The sequence below is a fragment of the Octopus sinensis genome, linkage group LG17 (genome assembly GCF_006345805.1).
Source record: "Octopus sinensis linkage group LG17, ASM634580v1, whole genome shotgun sequence".
In the NCBI taxonomy this organism is placed as follows: Eukaryota; Metazoa; Mollusca; class Cephalopoda; order Octopoda; family Octopodidae; genus Octopus; species Octopus sinensis.
This window is the reverse complement of record NC_043013.1, coordinates 24,911,359-24,932,554: the sequence shown is the minus strand read 5'-3', so window position 1 is coordinate 24,932,554 and position 21,196 is coordinate 24,911,359. Positions and strand designations below refer to the sequence as shown.

At 39.6% G+C, this 21,196-nt stretch overlaps 1 protein-coding gene and 1 long non-coding RNA gene across 7 annotated transcripts in view; one reads left to right on the top strand and one right to left on the bottom strand.

Moving 5' to 3' along the window:
• Positions 1-21,196, bottom strand: part of LOC115221077 (transient receptor potential cation channel subfamily M member-like 2) — a 151,886-nt gene that overhangs the window by 33,057 nt on the left and 97,633 nt on the right. For 3 of the 6 annotated variants that reach the window (XM_036510451.1, XM_036510453.1, XM_036510456.1), the window contains exons 16-19: positions 20,793-21,018; positions 18,439-18,533; positions 13,242-13,271; positions 6,059-6,109 (exon numbers count right to left, since the gene is read on the bottom strand). In XM_036510451.1, coding sequence (XP_036366344.1) covers positions 6,059-6,109; positions 13,242-13,271; positions 18,439-18,533; positions 20,793-21,018 — 402 coding nt within the window. Of the gene's footprint in view, positions 1-6,058; positions 6,110-13,241; positions 13,272-18,434; positions 18,534-20,792; positions 21,019-21,196 lie in introns of all 6 variants that reach the window. The other 3 variants (XM_036510452.1, XM_036510455.1, XM_036510454.1) reach the window with 3 other exon arrangements.
• The window catches only part of LOC118766755, a 39,800-nt gene continuing 35,197 nt past the window's right edge, over positions 16,594-21,196 (top strand). The window contains exon 1 of the long non-coding RNA XR_005002668.1: positions 16,594-16,625. This is a non-coding gene — a long non-coding RNA (uncharacterized LOC118766755). The remainder of the gene's footprint in view (positions 16,626-21,196) is intronic.

Here is a 21,196-nt window from a genome sequence, read left to right as displayed (position 1 = left end):
GTACAGAATCACATAGTACACTGTGTTCATGTTTATTTGTCTCTTATGGACTGACTTTTGTTCTGAATATCTGCTGCATTACTGCTCTCAGCTGCAGTCACTGCAGAGTGTCAAGCTGGTGGTAGAACTTGAAGCAATCCAGCATCACTACACAAAGAAGATTGACTTGGTGAAACAGATGAACTGTGGGGAAAGGCTAAAGGAAGAGAAACTCTACTCTCAAGAAAGAAGGCACGAAATGTATGCAGTAATATATATATGGAAGTCCCTGGAAGATCTTGCTCCAAACTTTGGAATTGAAAGTTATATAAACAACCAAACTGGTTGACATTGCATAGTAGCAGAGCTCCTGCCTTCTCCATTGAGAATAAGGACCCAGTAACAGCTTGGGTTTCAAAGGTCCACAACTACTCAACATTCTGTCAAACAACCTCAGAGATTTGTGAAGTGTAGATGTGGAGATCTTCAAAGAGTGTCTGGACAGATTTTTTTTCTAAGATACCAGATGAACCCATATTGTGGAAGGCGGCAACAAAGAAAACCAGCTCTGTTCAACTTGTTACATCACCAGCAACAGTACAAGAATGAAACCTAATCACATTGAAAAGCAGTGTTCCAGCATGGCCTCAGCATCTGGCCGAAACTAGTAAAATATATATATTAAGTTCATGCATATCTGTTAATCGTCTCGTATATATTTATTCAAGTTTATCATATCATAACTCATCTCCCTAAATTTGTCACAGAGTGGCTGACCGGAAATTCTAAGATTTTTCAATGCTATTTCACTATTATCGGCATTTGCTGTTTCATTAAATTATGTTATCCAAAATTCCAAAGAATACTTTTTCTCCCTCGTGTTCTGTGCTTGACCACCATAACTCTGACCCCTCTCTCTCGCTCTCTGTCTTTTGATTTACCACTTGATTTGCCAACGCCTCCCACCCTCCTCCACCATCCCTACCCTTTATAAACTAGCGCATGCACTCTGATTCCCCTACTCGACTTTTAATAACTCCCCCCGAAAGTATAGAAATCCAGAAGATGCTCTTGTCCAAATTTGCTGGCTCGCGGTACATCCGCCCTCCCACACCCTCCATCTATACCGAAAGTTCCTATCCTTTGTCATCCTTCTAAAGGTTTAACACCATCCCCACCCCTACCTAGGGTTTATCAATCATATAGTGCATAGAAATGATAGTGTAGTGTATGCAGGTTGAAGGCTACAGTTTGTTTATGAATTCTGCTAAATGCGAGGGACACTGCTGTCCCTCATCCCAGGGTTTCACGGGCCCTCACCTCCCACAGAGCTGGGACACTCAACGTCGGCATACTGAAAGGTAGGTCTGGTGAGATCGTTGAGATGCTTGAATGGAGATGTGTCGATTTGTGTTGCCTTCAAGAAGTAAGGTAGAGAGGAAGTTCCACTAGGTTCCTCACAGGCAAAGAACACAGGTGCAAGATTTTCTGGACAGGGAACACTAACAGGGTCGAGGGCGTGGGTATACTTCTTGTGGAGAAATGGGTTGATAAGGTAATCGAGGTACTCAGAGTATGTAACAGAATACTTAAGATTGGATTTGTGCCTCATCATAGTTTAGCAGCTATTATCTCGGCCTATGCCCCTCAACCAGGGCTACCTGATGGGCAGAAAGACCACTTTTATGACACCCTCTTGCAGACTACCTCGTTGACGAATGATAGGGACCTTCTCTTTGTGGCTGGTGACTTCAATGGACATGTTGAACAACATGCAGGAGGCTTCCATGGAGGTTATGGTTTTGGTTCCCGCAATGAAGAAGGAACCACACTGCTGGAGTTCTGCAATGCAAATGATCTTATGGTTTGCAATACCAACTTCAGGAAACCTGACAGTCACCTAGGTACCTACCGTTCTGGCAGACACACTAGCCAAATTGACTACATCCTCACCAGAAAAAGAGAAAGATGGCTGCTTATAAATGCCAAAACATTCCCAGAAGAATGTATCTCTCAACATAGACTAGTAGTTAGTGACTTCAGGATCAGGGCTAAATGGATGCCCAGAAGATGACCAGCATGGAGGAGAAGGGTCTGGAAGCTTAAAGATCCTGCAAATGGACAGAGATTTAGAGATATATTACTCAAAACCTTTGACGAAATAGAAGGGGATATAGCATCACATGATGTGGAAGACAACTGGGGGTTCCTACGGGACAACCTGCTGAGAGCCACTGACCAGTTCTGTGGATGGTGCAAAGTCCCCTTTCGACCCAAGGTAGCATGGTGGGGGAACAGTGTGGTTGACAGGGCTATTAGAAAAAGAAACAGGCTTGGAAGGACTGGAAGAATGGTGGTAGCAGGGAATTGTATCAGACAGTGTGTGAGAGAGAATTGTGATGTTGTAGGAGAGAAATGTGTCCGCATGGATGAGGTTTGCAGATGCCACTATGAAAAGTTGCTCAATAAAGAGAATGAATGAGAGAAAGAGAGTCTGCCGAATGTTGACCCAACAGAGGGACCAGCTATCCGAATTGACAGTACCTTGATAGATAAAGCTATTAAGAATATGAAGATAGGGAAAGCCCCCGGTCCATCAGGAATTACCGCAGAGATACTCAAAATATCCGTTGGTGTCGGCTATAGCCTAGTCACTCATATTGTTAACCAGGTGATACATGAAGGAGTTATACCAAATGACTGGTGTAGCAGCATAATAGTCAACTGCTACAAAGATAAAGGTGACGCTTACAGAGGTATCAAGTTGTGCCGGTCGTACGTGAAAAACAACATTCAAGTGAGGGCGTTGCCAGTGCCGCTGGACTGACTCCTGTGCAGGTGACACATAAAAACACCATTTGAGCATGGCCATTGCCAGTATTGGCTGACTGACCCTCGTGCCTGTGGCACATAAAAGCACCCACTACACTCTTGGAGTGGTTCGCATGAGGAAGGGCATCCAGCTGTAGAAACTCTGCCAGATCAGATTGGAGCATGGTGCAGCCTACTGGTTCGCAATACCTCAGTCAAATCGTCCAACCCATGCCAGCATGGAAAGTGGACGTTAAACGACAATGATGATTATTAGTAATGAACAGAAGTTACAGATTAATTCAAAGGTTAATTATTAATAATCCTTTCTACTATAGAAAAAAAAAAAAATATAGAATTCATGCTCTGAGTTCTATATTTTCATCTTTGCATCACCAAACTCTCTCTCTCACACACACACACACACAGTTACAGTATATTCTATGATGAAACTAAGTAGAGTACAGTATAAAGCTTGTCCATGTTCAGATTTATCCTGTACTGTCCAGTAGTAGTATTATTATTATAGATATGTCCAGGTTTGCATTTGGGCATCTGTCATGTGAATAGATGAATGAAAGAAATTGGAGTCAACGGGAAGGAGTACGGTTGGACATTTATTTTTTAATCCTTACAATCGTTTCTGCGCAACATACTCTCCAGGCATGCAAGTACTTGATTGTGCAGCTGTTTCCCAACATTATTAGATCAAGTTGTGAGATCTAATTTTTCAATTACATATATATATATATTTCAAATGATTCCACCACACTAGTCAGACAAGCAGGCCATTATTCACCTTTGGTCAGAAGGTTGTCCTGTTGTAGGGTTGACCATTTTCAGCTGAATGGACTGGGGCAATGTGAAATGAAGTGTTTTGGTCAAGAACATGGCATGCTGCTTGATCATGGAATTGAACCCAAAATTTAGCAATCATGAGTGCAACACCCCTAACTACCTTCGCACCCAACACACACATACATATATATGTATATGTCTGTGTGTGTATGTTTGTGTGAATAATTGTATAAATATGTAAGTAAATATGAATATGGTATAAATAGGGAGATTAACTTTTTATACCATATATATGGTATTTATACCTAGTCTATTCTTTCAAAAGCCACACCCATATACACACAAATACACGCATGACCCCCCCCCCCAGCAAAATTTGAATTTACATGCTAACCATTCTTGTTCATTTTACTTAGTGATACTTTCATCTCTACTTTGGTAAGTAAATACAATTAAATCTATATTTTACTAATGAAGTCATAATAAGGCTGAAACATATTCATAGTTGTTTCTCTTATTTATTGAAATAATTAAAATAATATTGCCATATTTGAGTAGAATGTGATTCTCACATTTTGTACTTAGAAGTCAGAAATATTGGATTGGCCAAAATGTCTGGTTTTTGTCAACATTAAACTTCAAGCATTTTAATAAGTAGCTAACTTCAGTCAGTCCCTTCTGCATGGACACTTGTTAGGTGTTTAACACTTCAATGTAATTTGACATGCACTTGTAACAAGACAGTTTGCATTTTAAGTGCTTGGGGAGGGGGGTACCCTGATATTGGAGAACCAAAATAAACGTTAATGACACCTCAAGCTTTTTCATTTTAAAAAAAGGCAAGAAAGTGATGGAAGCCTGCAGGAAAATTTGTGCAGTGTACAGAAAGGATGCTCTTACAAAATGTGTGTGCCAAAAGTGGTTTACTAGATTTGGAAGTTTTTCTGTTCAAAACACTCCTTACTCTGGCTGGCCAATGGAGAGTAACAGTGGCACCAACCTTCTTATATGTCCAGAATGATTCAGATATCCCCCAAATATCCTGAGTATTGAAAACCGTCTGCATCAACGTGGTTATGCCTGAATGCTTGGTGTCTGGGTCCCACATCAATTGAATGAGGGCAACCTCATCCAGCAGTTTTCCATTGGCAATTCGTTGCAGAAACATGAAGAAAATTATCCTTTTTTTAAAGAGGATGGTAAGAGAAGACAAAAAATGTATTGTCTATAGCAATGTGAAGTGCAAGCAATCATTAGGGAAGCACAATGAACCACCACAAACAAAATCCAAAGCAAGAATTCATGCTTTTAATTTGGTGTGACTGAAAGGCTGTTGTCATTTATGAGCATCTTCTCATGGACAGGACTATCGGTTCAGATGTGTTCTATGACCAGCTGGACAAATTGAATGCAGTGATCCATGAGATGCATCCAGCACTTGCTAATCATCAGGGCACTGTCTTTCACATTGTCTTCCATCACGACAGTGTTAGGCTGAAAACTTCTTTGTAAAAAGGGCAGAAATTACTAGTGCCCAATTGGGATGTTTTGTCACATCCTCCCTATTTGCCAGACCTTGCACCTTGAAAGTTCCACCTGCCTCTGTCACTTTATAGTTTGTTGAATGGACAAACCTTCAACTCTGAAGAGGATGTAAAAATCTGCCTGAAAGAGTTTATTTACCAGTTAAGACAGAAAATTCTTTGAGCAGAGAATAATTGATCTACCTGCAAAATAGCAGAAGTTACTGGAATGAAATAGTAAATATATCATTGACTGAATAAATCTCTTTGTATCTAAAAGTTGCGTCTTATTTTTGCTTAAAAAAACTGAACAGAATTTTTCGCCAACTCAATATATTTCATCCTTTCTTTTTCTACATTTAAGTGGAATTCTGTTTCCCAGTTTCAACCCTGATGTTTGGTATTAAATTTTTCATAATAATATAAATACATGTTGTATATACATTTGTGTAGAGACTTGTGGCTTAGTGCTAAGGGTGTTGGACTCATGATGGTAAGATTGTGGTTTCAATTCTTGGAACTGGGCGATGCGTTGCATTCTTGAGCAAATCATTTCATTTCACATTGCTCCAGGCCACTCAGTTGGCAAAAATGAGTTTCCCTGTAATGGAATGGCGTCCCATTTAGGGGCGTGGTGGTGGGGAGTATATATGTCAGAGAATCAGGGCAACTGGTTCTATGAGTCTATATGATCCAGGAAGACACTTTGATCTCTTCTTTTTTTGTGCTCTTTTTAAATACAGTAGTAATTGACTAATATCATTTATTTTCCTTCATCATATAATTATTTCTTGCTGGATCTTTAGTGCTCCTGCAATAAGTATATTAAAGCTAATTTAACGATGACATTTCACTCCCATAAATTATTCACTTAGATAAGAATAAATTTATAATCCATTAACTTATTTTGTTATAATTCCTTCAATAAGTGCATTTTGAAGACTGACCTGGGTTTATGCTTAGAAGGATGGCATAACAAAGAAGCAGACTCAGGTATTCTGAAATAATGAGCCATTGAAAACAGAAATCAAATTATCGCTTTCTCTGCAAGTTTTGGTGTTTAACACATAACAAAAACACATAATATAACAAAAACACATATAACAAAAACACAATATAACAAAAATAACTCAAACAAAAACAAACAAATGAATTTAAATAATAACAAAAATAAGGCATGCAATGTAATATATAAAACATTAATGATATAATAGATGGAATAATAATAATAATATTAATAACAAAAATGGATAAATAAACAGAAATGACAGCACAGAAATAAGAAAAAAAGAGAGACACAGACACACATATATATATCATCATCATCATTGTTTAACGTCCGCTTTCCATGCTAGCATGGGTTGGATGATTTGACTGAGGACTGGTGAACCAGATGGCTGCACCAGGCTCCAATCTCATCTGGCAGAGTTTCTATAGCTGGATGCCCTTCCTAATGCCAACCACTCTGAGATTGTAGTGGGTGCTTTTACATGCACTGGCACGAGGGCCAGTCCAGCGGCACTAGCAACGACTTCGCTTGAATGTTTTGTTCACGTGCCACCGTCACAGGTGCCAGTAAGTCCATTCTGGTAATGATCACGCTCATATGGTGCTTTTTATGTGCTACCGGCATGGAAGCCAGACAGCTGCTCTGGCAGTGATCCCACTCGGATGGAGCTGTTAGCGCTCCAATGGCACAGGTGCCAGTCATCGAATTTGGTTCAATTTCGATTTCACTTGACCCAACATGTCTTCGCAAGCAGAGTTTAGTGTCAAATGAAGGAAGGTTGGCATGGGTGCCAATCATCGAATTTGGTTCAATTTCAAATTCGATTTCACTTGCCTCAACAGGTCTTTGCAAGCAGAGTTTTATGTCCAAAGAAGGAAAGGTACGCATAAGTGGGCTGGCTACATGCCTGGTAAAGGCCACAGGTCATGGTCTCACTTGTCTTGCTAGGTCTTCTCATATTTCCAAAGGTCTTGGTCACTAGTCATTGCCTCGGTGAGGCCTAATGTTCAAAGGTCATGCTTCATCACCTCATCCCAGGACTTCTTGAGTCTACCTCTTCCACAGGTTCCCTCAACCGCTAGGGTGTGGCACTTTTTCACACAGCTATCCACATCCATTCTCACCACATGACCACAACAGCGCAATTGTCTCTCTTGCACACCACATCTGATGCTTCTTAGGTCCAACTTTCCTCTCAAGGTACTTACACTCTGTCAAGTATGCACACTGACATTACACATCCAGCGGAGAATGCTGGCTTCGTTCTTTGCAAGCTTACGCATGTCCTCAGCAATCACAGCCCATGTAGCATGGCTGTTCGTACACATGCGTCATACAGTCTGCCTTTTACTCTGAGTGAGAGGCCCTTTGTCACCAGAAGAGGTAGGAGCTCTCTGAACTTTGTCCAGGCTATTCTTATTCTAGCAGCTACACTTTCAGCACACCCTCCCCCACTACTGACTTGGTCATCTAGGTAATGGAAGCTATCAACTACTAGTTTTTCCTCCTTGGAATGTGGCAAAAGTTGTTATCTGCACATTTTCATTGTTTATTGTCATACATTTGGTCTTACTGCATTCATATATAGATTATAAACAATAAATACAAGTTATGCACAATAATCACAAAATAAAAACATCACAGAATCAAAAATAAAATTTTAAATAAAGAAATATAACTAAAGAAAACAAGGCAAAAGATTGTTTGGAGATTTCTATTTAGGTAAAAATAGAGAAAAGGGAAAATCTCTTGGTGAGTGAAGTCCAAGAATGAATTTTAATACCTTGTGGCAGCCAATTCACTAACCTTATGCTGTGACCTGTGACCTTATGCCCCCTGTGACCTGTGACCTTATGCCTCCCCCCCCAACCGAATAGCCATGAGAAGCATAGTCTCGGAACCATGTCTTCTCTAATATACATTGATATATAGTAAGAAATGATCACCTTATGGAAACATGAGCAAAACCCATAGCGATTGCATGCATAAACAAACACATATGTATATATGCATGTATGTATGTGTATATGTTTGTATGTATGTATAAACACACACAATCACACATGCGCACACACACACTCACGTGTGTTCATATATGCATGTGTTTATATATCATCATCATCATCGTTTAATGTCCACTTTCCATGCTGGCATGGGTGGGACAGTTTGACAAGAGTTGGCCAGGCAGAAGCCTGTACAAGACTTCTGCGAGTGTTTTGGCAGGATTTTTACAGCTGGATACCCTTCCTAACATCAACCACTCAGCAGAGTGGACCTAGTGTTTTTTACATGGTACAAGTACAGGCGAGGTCAGTTTTGGCAAGGTTTTCACAGCTGGATGCTCTTCCAGATGTCAACTACTTTACAGTGTGGACTGGATGCTTTTTAAGTGGCACCTGCACTGACAGGGTCACCACGTACTTTGTAAGACAAAAAAAATATTCTTTTGTTGGAGGAGGTGGTCTTATGTCAGATGATGAAAAGGTTATAGTGAGAGAGAAATAGGTGTCTTGCTATAGAGGAGGAACAAGCTTACCCAGTCAGTGGGGGCGGGGGGAGAGAGAGAGAGAGAGAGATGGTGGCAAGTGCCACAATATTGCCAAAGAAACGTGTTTAGAGAGAGGGGAAGTGGGAAGTGAGTGGTGAAAACCTGGGTATATATAGTGCAGTGGTGGGGGGTAGGATATTGGATAGCAATAATACAGAGGAACAGGGCCCTGTGAGGACAGGATTGGGGAGTGAAAGGTAAGCATAGTGCATAAAGGAAAAGATGTGAGGAGGAGATGTTGATTGGTTTGTTGGGGTAGGGTGTGCAAAAGTTTTCTTGTTAGGTGTGGGTGGAACACACAGGTCAGTGGGGGGAGCAGTGCTAGTGGATACCAATGATACAGTGAGACAGAACCAAGAGGACAGGATTGGGGAGTGGGAAATAAGCATAGGCATGAATTGTGTGTGTGTATGTATGTATGTATGTATGTATATATATATATATATATATATACACACACACACACACCTCAACTGTGTAAACAAATCAGCTCTTTTATACAGTTTGGTATAATTCACAACAAAATAGAAACTTGTCATAAGCTAATATACTTTCTAAGACCCTTAAGATACCAAAAACGAATTTTTTTTAAAGGCAGTAGTGTTCAATATATATATATTCCTCCAAAACTTCGCCACATACATACACACACACACATATAGATTCATAATAACAAAGAACATTCTCTTTCCAATTCAACCCCAGTTTTTTACAAGTGGCTGTATATAAAAGGCATAAAGTTTGTATAAAAATATCATTCCTGTTGAATTGCTGAAATGAGATAAAAATATTAAATAACTCATCATCATCATTATCCTTTAATGTCTAGTTTCAGTGCTGACATGGATTGGGTGGTTTTACTAGAACTGGAAAACTGGAGAGCTGCAACAAGTTCCAGTCTGGTTTGGCCTTTCCTAATGCCTTTCCACTTTGTGTGCTGGGTGCTTTTAATGTCACACTGCATGAGCACACCAACGTCACACTAGCACAAATGCTTCTTATGTAGCACCAGCACACAACTCTTCCCCAGGGGAGCAGACTTAACACATCTGATGTGGAAGATGGGTCTTCTTGAGTACAGCAAGGCACCAGATACCTCAGTCCTTCATCATCTCGTCTGAAAGGTTCAGTGTCCTGAGATCGACTTTCAGTACTTTGTCCCATACCTCCCTGGGTCTCCCTCTTCCACATGTTCCATCCACTTTGAGAGAGACACTTCTTTATGGAGTTGTTGGCATCTATTCACATAATATGATGAAACCAGTCCAGTCTTCTCTCTTGCACACTGCATCTAATTCCTCTTATGCATAACTTCTCTCTCAATACACTAGCACTCTGGCCAACATGTACACTTACATTACACATCCAGCAGAACATACTAGCCTGGCTCCTCTCATTCCTTCACATGTCCTCTGTATTCAGGGCCTATGTCTCACTTCCAAGTAGAATAATTATATGAAATTCTGACTACTTCCTTTTTCTTAATATACATACATATATTGAACTCTGCACAATTTTTCCCTCCCTGTTTTTTTCATTCTCTCTCCATTTTTCTCCTTTCTGTCAAAGAGCATAGGCTCAAAATGTAAAATGCTTTTCCATTTTCCCCAAGCATTAAACTAATAAACTAGCTTGTTCTTACTACACCTGTCTTTGTCTTTTGTTTTCTGTAAATTTGAACTATATATACGTATATATATCATCATCATCTCTACATTTCCAAAAAACTTATATTGAACTCTGTTTCCTTCTATTGAAACTCGCTCATATCGTCTCTGATGATGGTATATCTTTTATATCCCTGAAACAGATGTAAGACTACCTTTCTCTTGATAAATGTCATAGAAATTTCACACTGCCTTGGCTTTGTCGTCTCATTTATTTAACACACGCACACACCCACACACATACACATATATGTAGCAGGATATATAAATGTGAAATACAGCAGTATTTGGAAAGACAATGACAATGTTTACATGACATGTTTGTACTGTATACCATATCAATTTGTATGCTGGAAAATACAGTACTTATCGCAAAATATTAAATGGGTCATTGAAAGATGGATAAAGCGAGATGTTTAATGGATAATTAATGAATAGATACAGCAGGATATTTAATGGAGCAACACATCACATTACAAAAATCAATAAAAAATATCAAATTATCATATCGTTGAATAGAGCAAATAACTTCAATTGATTTATTTGGTTGAAGAAGCATGAGAAAAATAGTGGAAAAGACTATTTGGTTTCTTTGGTTAAAGGGTGTTTGTTATTTTGATCCAATCAATGAGTTAGTTGATGTTGTGGGACGTGATAGACAAGGAGACAATACATTAATTAATTGATAGAGAACTAGACAGTACATTAATTAGCTTTAGTAATGCTGTGCTTTATTCATCATCAACAGTTTTTCATCCTTGATGTCCAGCCATTTATTACATGCATTTTCCTGTTTGAACTGATGTAAAAAAAGCAAAAACAAAACAAAAAACAACAACATATCCTTTAAACAAGATAAAAAAAATAATGATCCATAATACGTAAGGAGTTATTAAGACTGATAAGGCTGTAACTTTACTTTCTGAAGTAGTGAGGAGTATTTAGACCAGTTGTGTGGATGTGTGTGTGTGTGCATGTGTAAGAGTGTGTGTGTGTGTGTGTGAGAGAGAGTGTGTGTGTGAGAGTGTGTGTGAGTGTGTGTGTGCGCATGTGTGAGAGTGTGTGTGTGTATGTGTGAGAGTGTGTGTGTATGTGTATGCATGCATGTATGAGTGTGTGTATGTGGATGTGTGTGCATGTGTGTGTGCGCATACCTCAATAATAGAATGAACTTATTATATACAGTGCTCAAGTGCACTAAAACTCATTATCATCATCATCGTCATCATTGTCACCATCATCATCAGACTTATCATCATCATCATTGTCGTTGTTGTCATCACCATCATCCTTGTTGTCATCTTCGTTTTAACATCCGCTCTCCCTTGCTTGCATTGGTCAGATAGGATTTGCAGTGGGCAGACTTTTCTACGGCCTGCTGCCTTTCCCATCACCAACCCTTATTTGTTCCCAAGTTTTCACAGAAATTGGGAAAGGAAGGATACCACTTACCAGATGGTGACACACTCTCGTACAACTGTCAAATGAAGGCAAGATGAGCAGACTAGCACAGCCACACACACACATGTATATATATATATATATATATATACATTGCTTTGGCTTTGAAGAAGTGTTTAGAACATCAATTGGTTACAGAGCGGAGGCATGAAGTAGCTATTGTTTATCTGTTTTTAAAATATCCGCCTCCTCCTCTTCGTCATCATCATCATCCCCGTTGTTGTCATTCAATGTTTATTTTAAGAGATGAGATACATTATTCAATTGAAAATCTAGGATTTGTTTAATTAGCTTTCTGAGAGGACACACACACACACAACACAACACATGCACAACACACACACACACACACACCACACACACAACATACACAACAACACAAAACACACACACACACAATACACACATATGTATGTTTATTAATTAAATGTTAACTAAAATTAAAATTCATTAAGTGCCATTTCCTCCAACAAAATATAATCATGCCATCAATATTTGAATGATCAATCACCATCATCATCATCATTTAACATATGCTTTCTATGCTGACATGGGTTGGACTGTTTAACAGGAGCTGGTAAGCCAGAAGACTGCACCAAACTTCACTGTCTGTTTTGGCATGGCTCTTATGGCTGGACACCCTTCCTAACACCAACCACCCAGTAGAGTGGACTGAGTGCTTTTTTCATGTGGCACCAGCACTAGTAGGGTCACCATGTAACTTGCAAGACAAAGATCTCTTCATATGCATCACTTGTCCAAACCAACGTAGTCTTCTCTCTTGCATGTTGCTTCTGATTTCTCTTATGTCCAACTTTTTTCTCTTAACACATTTGCACTTTGTTGTATATGCACACTGATGTTGCACATCCAACAGAGAATACTCCCTTCATTTCTCTCTAGTCAATGCATGTCTTCTGCATTCAGAGCCCATGTCTCTCTACAATGGAGTATAGCCATTCATACACAAGCATCATATTGGGTTGGTGCATAATTATTGTGGCTTTTTTTCAACAAATTTTATTCAACAAAAACAATAACAATATTTAACAAAAACATCTTTAAATGATGGTCTGACCGTCTGCCAAGCAAATGGGAAGCAATAATTGAAGTAGATGGTCAATATGTTCCGGAATAATCATTTAAAGATGTTTTAGTTACATGTTGTTATTGTTTTTGTTGAATAAAATTTGTTGAAAAAAAGCTGCAATAATTATTGCACCAATCCAATACAATCTACCTTTATTCTGAGAGAGAGACCTTTTACTGCCAACAGAGGTAGTAGTTCCCTGAATATCCTCCATCCTATTCTTATTCTGGAAACAATACTTTGGTGATAACAAATATCAGAGGAGATAGTAATGGCACTGATCTCTGTTACATAAATGGCAATGATTAACATAAATTAGAATTTGTATATATATACAAAAAAAGTCATGACTTACGGTTCTTTAGTTCTTTTATAATAGACCTGAAAACATGAAAAACAAAAAGGGGCATAAGGTGAGATTAACAAGCCATTTATTTGATAGTTTATAATATTTAAATACATTATTCTCAATTCACAAGTCACTATACAATCCTATCAACAACAGATCATCATTATTCTCTATTTTTCTATAACATAACTAATAATGCTTTCACATTCATACATACACATATGCACACATACACATACACATGCATAGACACACAATCACACATACACATCCACCTTCGTTTATTTGTTTCAGTCATTTGACTGTGGCCAGGCCATGCTGGAGCACCACCTCAAGTCGAACAAATCGACCCCAGGACTTATTCTTTGTAAGCTTAGTACTTATTCTATTAATTTCTTTTGCCGAACTGCTAAGTTACAGGGACGTAAACACACCAACATCAGTTGCCAAGTGATTGTGGCTGGACAAATACACACACACACATAGACACACACATGACGGGCTTCTTTCAGTTTCCGACTACAAAAGACACTTGCCCAAGATGCCATGCAGTGGGACTGAACCCTGAACCATGTGGTTGGGAACTTTTTCTGCAAAATCCTCCTTAATTTTGGAAGTGGGGAAGCAAAAGGGTAAGTCAGTTACACTGACCCCAGTGTTCAACTGGTATGTATTTTACTTTGATTCCCAGACCGAGCTTTGTGTTTATTGAGCAAAAATGCCTAAAGCTCCAAGAGGATCTGGCAGCGGGTGGTGACAAACCCTGATGTATTCTTTTACCTCAACTTTCTCGCACTCTTTCTTTCTGTTTCTGATGTACCTCTGTTTCAAAGAGGCAGCCTTGTCATACTCTGTGTCACGCTGAATCTCCCTGAGAACTACGTTAAGGGTACACGTGTCTGTGAAGTGCTCAGCCACTTACATGTTAATTTCACGAGCAGGCTGTTCTGTTGATCAAATCAACTGGAACCCTCATCATCATAACCAACTGAGGGCCACGATACTAATGCGGCAGTGGGTGAAATGCTTACCAGTATCTTGCTCATTCGCAAGGTTCTGAGTTCAAATGTTGCCAAGGCTGACTTTGCCTTTCATCCTTTTGGAGTCAATAAATTAAGTACCAGTAATGCATGGGGATCAATGTAATCAACAAGCACCCTCTCCCAAAATTTCAGGCCTTGTGCCTATAGTAGAAAAGATTATAGTGTCATACACTCTGATCATATGCTTGGTGCTACATACTTACTAGAAAAACTGGAGTGGTACTATACTGTACCACATAGGTTGTAAAATTTTTAACTGGTACAAATATGGTCTGAAAGGGTTAAGGAGGCTCATAACAATGATTTCAAATTTTGGCTCAAGGCCAGCAATTTTTTTGTGGGGAAAGGTAAGCTGATTACATCAACCCTGTCGTTCAATTGATATTTATTTTATCGATGACCTGGAAAGTCAACCTTGGCAGAAATTGAACTCAGAACGTGACAACAAATGAAATGCCGCCAAGCTGTTTCTCCAGCATGCTAACAATGCTAAACTATTTGTCCGCTGTGCAGACAATACTGCCAGCTCACTGCCTGATAATAATAGTGGCTGTAAACGAATGCACTGAATCAACCAACCAACCAACCAGCCAACCAACTACTAACTTAACCTGTTAGCCAACTTAGCCATCCATCCAGCCATCCAGCCAGTCAATCAACAAGCCATCCAGCCAGCCACTTAATCTCTCAGCTTATATGTTTTATCTTTTGATAGTTATTAGATTGTGGCCATGTTGGAACACTGCCCTACCGTGAAAAATTTTTAGCTGAATAAATTGACCCCAGCGCTTTTAATTTTTTTAAAGCCTAATTATTATTCTATCGTTGTCTTTTTGCAGAACCACAAAGTTAGGAGGATGTAAAGACCCAACCTCAGTTGTCAAGCAGTGGTGGGATGAAATATGTGCACACACACACACACACACACACACACACACACACACACACACACACACACACAAACACGTAGATATCTATCTATATAGATATAAAATGTCCGAAAATAAACCGAAAATAATACCACAAAAATAACTTCCTCTTTAAGAACACGTGTGTTTGACAGTGCTTACACACTAGAAAATAATCTTCTTCCCCACAAAAAGGTTAGTAACATAAAAGATTTCATAAAAGATTTCATAATATTTTAAAAATGATATTTAAAAAAACTGTATTAAGTAATTCTCATAGACTTTGCAAATATATATCACAATCATCATCATTGTCATCATCATTTAACATCTGTTGTTCATGGGTTGGATGGTTTGACCAGAGCTGGTAAGCTGGAAGGCTGCACCAGATTCCAGCCTGATTTGGCATGGCTTCTACTGCTGGATGCCCTTCCTAATGCCAACCACTCCGAGAGTGTAATAGGTGCTTTCACATGCCACTGGCACAAGGTGCCAGTTGCACGACACCGGCAGCTGTCACGACTGCAATCTTACATACACATTCACACAACAGGCTTACGTTCTGAGTTTAATTTCCACCAAGGTCGACTTTGATCCTTTTGGGGTCAACACATTAAGTACCAGTTGTGTACTATGGTCGATCTAATCGACTGGTCTCCTACCCCAAAATTTCAGACCTTGTGCCTAGAGTAGAAAAAAATATTAGATGTAAGGCAATGAGCTGGCAGAATTGTTACTGTACCGGACAAAATACTTAAAGGCATTTCTTCTGACTTTATGTTCTATGTTCAAATGCTGCTGTGGTCAATTTTGGGGGCAATAAAATAAGTAACAGTTGGGCATTGGGGTCAATGGAATTGACTTACCCTCATCTCTCAAAAATTGCTGGCCTTGTGCAAAAATTTGGAATCATTATTAAGAGCCTTTTCAAATCAGGTTCATCAATTTGCATGGCTGTGTAATTAAGAAGGATTTTGTAGGAAAGCTGTCATGTATGTGTGTGTGTTATTGTGCGTGCACATGCATCTGTGTATGTGAGTGTGTGTGTGGATGTTGACTGCTGCTCCACACTTGGTGGGGGTATCAACATTTTTTGCAAAGTTTATGATTGGTCACTCTGTCCTTTCATTGAGTGAGTGGAATAAAAAAGATCTCCCTTGTTTGATAACTGAGAAGAGTAAAGGTTGGTGACAGGAAAAGCCTCCGGCTGTAAAATCCTATCACAAATCCAAATTCCCATCCAAATTCATGCTAGTATGGAAAAATGAACATTAAATGCAAATACTGAATAAATGAAATGTTAATAATAGTGGTTGGTTAAGGCGGCGAGCTGGCAGAAATGTTAGCATGCCGGGCAAAATGCTTAATGGTATATTGCCTATCTTTATGATCTAAGTTTGAATTCTGCTGAGGTCGACTTTGCCTTTCACCCTTTCGAGGTCGATAAATTAAGTACCAGTTACGCATTGGGGCCAATCTAATCAACTAGCCCTCTCCCCACAAATTTCGAGCCTTGTGCCTAAAGTAGAAAAGAATATAGTGGTTGGCATTAGGAAGGGCATCCAGCAGTAGAAACCAAGTCAAATCAGACTGGAATCTGCTGGTGCAGCTCTCCAGAGGTTGATTTGTTTGACTAAATTTCGTTAAGGTGATGCTCCAGCATGGGTGCAGTCTAATCATCAAAAACAAATAAGAGATAATAAAAGATAAAGGATTATGTGGGCGTCATCATCATCATAGTTTACCATTAGCCTTCCATGCTAGCATGGGTGGGATGGTTTCACAGGAGCTGGCCAGACAGACGCCTGCACCAGGCTTCTGTAATTGTTTTGGCCGGATTTTTACAGCTGGATGCCCTTCCTAACACCAACCATTCAGCAGAGTGGACTTGGTGCTTTTTACATGGCACAAGCACAGGCGAGGTCAGTTTTGGTAAGGTTTTTATAGCTGGATGCCCTTCTGAACACCAACTTTACAGTGTGGATGGGATGCTTTTAAGTGGCACCTACACTGATAGGGTCACCAAGTACTTGCAAAACAAAAAAACAAAAAGGAGAGGAGGCATTGGAGGAGGTGATCTTGTGTCAGATGATGAAAGGTTATAGTGAGACAGAAACAGGTATCTTGCTGTATAGAAAGTACAAGGTTACCCGGCCAGAGAAGAGAAGAACAGGAATAAAGACAGAAACAGGTGCACTACTGCAAAGGAAATACACAGTTACTTAACCCAAGCGAAATGCAGGAGAAGGAGAGAGTGGGAGAGAGCAGGATAGAGATGGATGCAAATTGCTGGACATAATCACAAGGAATGGGGATCAGAAAATAAATGGGATGGTTGAGTATAGGAAGAAAGAGATATAGATGGTGGCAAGTGCCAGGGCTTGCCCTTGAGATTTGAATGCCATAATTTAGGTGGTAGGATATTGCAAAGGAAGTGTAATTAAAGAGTGTGTCTCCATATTTTCCTATAGTTTTCCTTTCATTGTTGCCATCAACCAAATAAAATAAAAACAGTGTTTTTTGCTCTTTTAATGATGTAGTATACAGAAGCCATTGCATGTGAGAAGTGTGAACTTGTGATGGTTATGTCATATCTGACTGTATAAATATGTAGTGGGAAAGGTGTAGTAAAAGAGGTCGTCGAAACAGCAGATGTAATAGGCATGTGGACAACATCAAAGTAAAACAATGGGAAAGCATTACCAACTTGCTTTGAGTTGGCGAAGAAGAAAATAAACAGGGGGAATATTGCGTCGATGTGATGAGGTAGAACCAAGCATGTTTTGTGTCTGTGCATGCATTGGTCATTCAGTGGTGTCTGTTTATGTTCTGCGGCTGCTACAGTGTTGGGTCGTTCATGCTGAATATGTGGTTCTGTGTTGGCTGCTTGACTGGTACAAGTTACTTGCTGGCTGTCTCTTGACAGTTCGCCTGCTGATGGCTATCTGCCCCTATTGTATGTCTGACTGTATTTATAATGGTCATGACAGCTAGAAGGATAGACATATCACAGGAGCAATTTCTACCTATGTAGATCACCTCCTGTCCACTTGAACCTTAAGTGACATGGCTCATAGGTCATAGGTCAAAGGGAAATCTAACCATCACACTTTGACAGGACAAAGGAATTTCTTTTGCACCTGTTTGGCCAGTGGTGGATCAGATGAGTGAGAATCCTTAGATTTAGTTTCGAATCTCCGCTTGAAAAAGGAAGTGATAGTTTTCACAAATATATAGAGAAATCTTACCATGTTGTCTTTGTTGGTTTCTTCTGATGAGGTACACATGTTATTGTCGTCAAACTTTATCAGAAATATAAACAATGGACACAATGTACAGAGTATCAACTGAAAGAAGAATAAAGACAAAAGGAGAGTTTCATAAAGACTCAGGGACATTCTCTGCATGGAAACAAAATTGAAATGTAAGTGTTAATATAATGTACTGAACTAAAATGTTTTAATTAATTAAAAACAGAAATGTGGGCAATGCAGTAGTGAGTATACAAAGGGGTGAATATTTATATAATATGGCTGTCTGGTAAGAAGCTTGCCTCCCAACTACATGGTTCCAGGTTCAGTCCCACTGCGTGGAACTTTGGGCAAGTGTCTTCTACTATAGCCTCAGGCTGACCAAAGCCTTGTGAGTGGATTTGGTTGACAGAAACTGAAAGAAGCCCGTCGTATATATATATGTGTGTGAGTGTGTGTGTGTGTGAGTCTGTGTTTGTCCCTCACTACTATCACTTGACAACTGATGATGGTGTGTTTATATCCCCATAACATTAGTGGTTCATTAAAAGAGACTAAAAGAATAAGGACTAGGCTTACAAAGAATAAGTCCTGGGGTCAATTTGTTCGACTAAAGGCAATGCTCTAGCATGGCCACAGTCAATTGACATGACACACTGCCAGGTATGGGACTGTGGTGGTATGATCCTGTAATGTCTATGAATGAAGTTAGATGCATAAAGAAGAGCCGGTCCCTAAATCTGGATGGAACCAATGGAAGGAGACTCAGGAAGACGTAGGATGAAGTGGTAAAAAATGACCTTTCAATGTTGAACCTTGCTGAGGAGATGATAAAAGACCAAGATGACTGGTGATTTGTTGTCCTTGAGAAGACTTGTCCATTTAACCCTTTCATTACCAATCTGGCTGAAACTGACTGAGTACAAATGTCTTATTTTCATAAGTTTTGAATTAAAATCTTCCACCAAACCTTAGTCACAATTTATGTTCCTAACACTAAGGTTGATGATAACGAAGTTATTTTACTAAATTCTTTGTTATATCTAAAGTAACTGAAAGAAACACAGAGCATCTTGAAATAAATACAGTAACGAAAGAGTTAAGTAAAAATGGGGCCCTAAAGGCATGTCATTTATGTTGCTGTCCCTCTCCTCCATAACACATCGTCCTAACACTCCTCCCTCCACTTGTGATCACCACTCACTGCACTCCCCCTCCCCCTTTCTCTTATTCTTCTTTTGTACTTTTATGAACTTTCCAGCTCACCATTTGTCCCAAACAAGAATCTCTCCTCTGCAACTCATTTTCCTAACACCAACACTCTCCACCCATGACCCTCACTACACTTCTCTCCCCATCAACTCCCACTCACCTTTCACACTCTCATGAACTTCCCTGCCTACTCACCCTCTCCAGTCCACTCTTCTACTTCACTTACATAAATAACTCCCTGTAACCTGAGGATGTACCCTGACACATCTTCATTACCATCTTCTCCCTCTCTCTCCCTTCCCCCTCCCCCTGTTTCTGTCTCTCCTCACCTTTTTCAAGCCATTTATCTCCTCTACAGCAAGACACCTATTTCTGTCCCCTTATTCATACTCCAACGCCACCTCCCTCAACCAAGGGGTCTTGCAGGACTAGACCCCCACCTCTTCCTCAGTTGAGGGGTCCAGTCCTGCAAGATACTTGGTGACCTCACTGGTGTTGGTGCCACGTAAAAAGCATCCAGTCCATACTATAAAGTGGTTGGCATATTAGGAAGGGCATCCAGCCTTAGAAACGATGCCAGAGCAAGCTTTTGAGCTTGGTATAGGCTTCTGGCTCACTGGCTGCTGTCAGACTGTCTGATCCTTGCCAGTATAGAAGGCAGACATTAAGCAATGATGATGATGATGACGATATTGTAATTAGTATGAAATGAGTAAACTTGGTGTGACTGTGTGGTGAGAGGCTTACTTCCAAGCCATATGGTTTCAGGTTTAGTCCCATTGTGGGATACCTTGGGCAAGTGTCTTCTACTTTAACCTTGAGCCGACGAAAGCACTGTGAGTGAATTTGGTAGACAGAAACTGAAAGAAGCCTCTGTGTGTGTGTGTGTGTGTTTACTACCATCACTTGAAAAACCAGTGTTGGTGTGTTTACGTCCCTTTAACATAGCAGTTCAGCAAAAGTGACTGATAGAAAAAGCACCAGGCTTGAAACAATAAAAAACAAAATTAGTACTAAGCTTTATTCACTCAATTAGAATTTTCCAAGGAAGTGCCTCAGCATGGCCACAGTCTAATGACTGAAGCAAGTAAAAGGTAAATGATAGAGAATAAATAGAAATAGGAAACAATTGAAATCACTGACCATCCAGCTGCTGTTATTATCTTTCATTTCTCCCATCCAGATATTGTTCAGTAGAGATTGGCAAGCAGCATGAGAGATAAATTTCTTATTGTCTGCATTTACTGCTATAAGCATACATGTGGCGTTGCTCCAGTTTTGCCGTTCTTGCACTAGTAAGTCTAATGCCATTTTTTCATCGGAAGAGTAACATTCAGTCAAAACTCCAATGGCACGTTCTTCAAAAAGACTAAAATTGATAGAAAAATTGGTATTTGTGAAAATCTACATGATAGGAATGAAGTAAAATAACGAAGTCAAGTTTAAGAGAAAATATTTTACAGTTTACATTTATCAATTTGTGTTGCAAGATTTCTGATGTGAAATTATGTTGAAACAGATATTTGTTGTCTTTCAGGATGGTCATT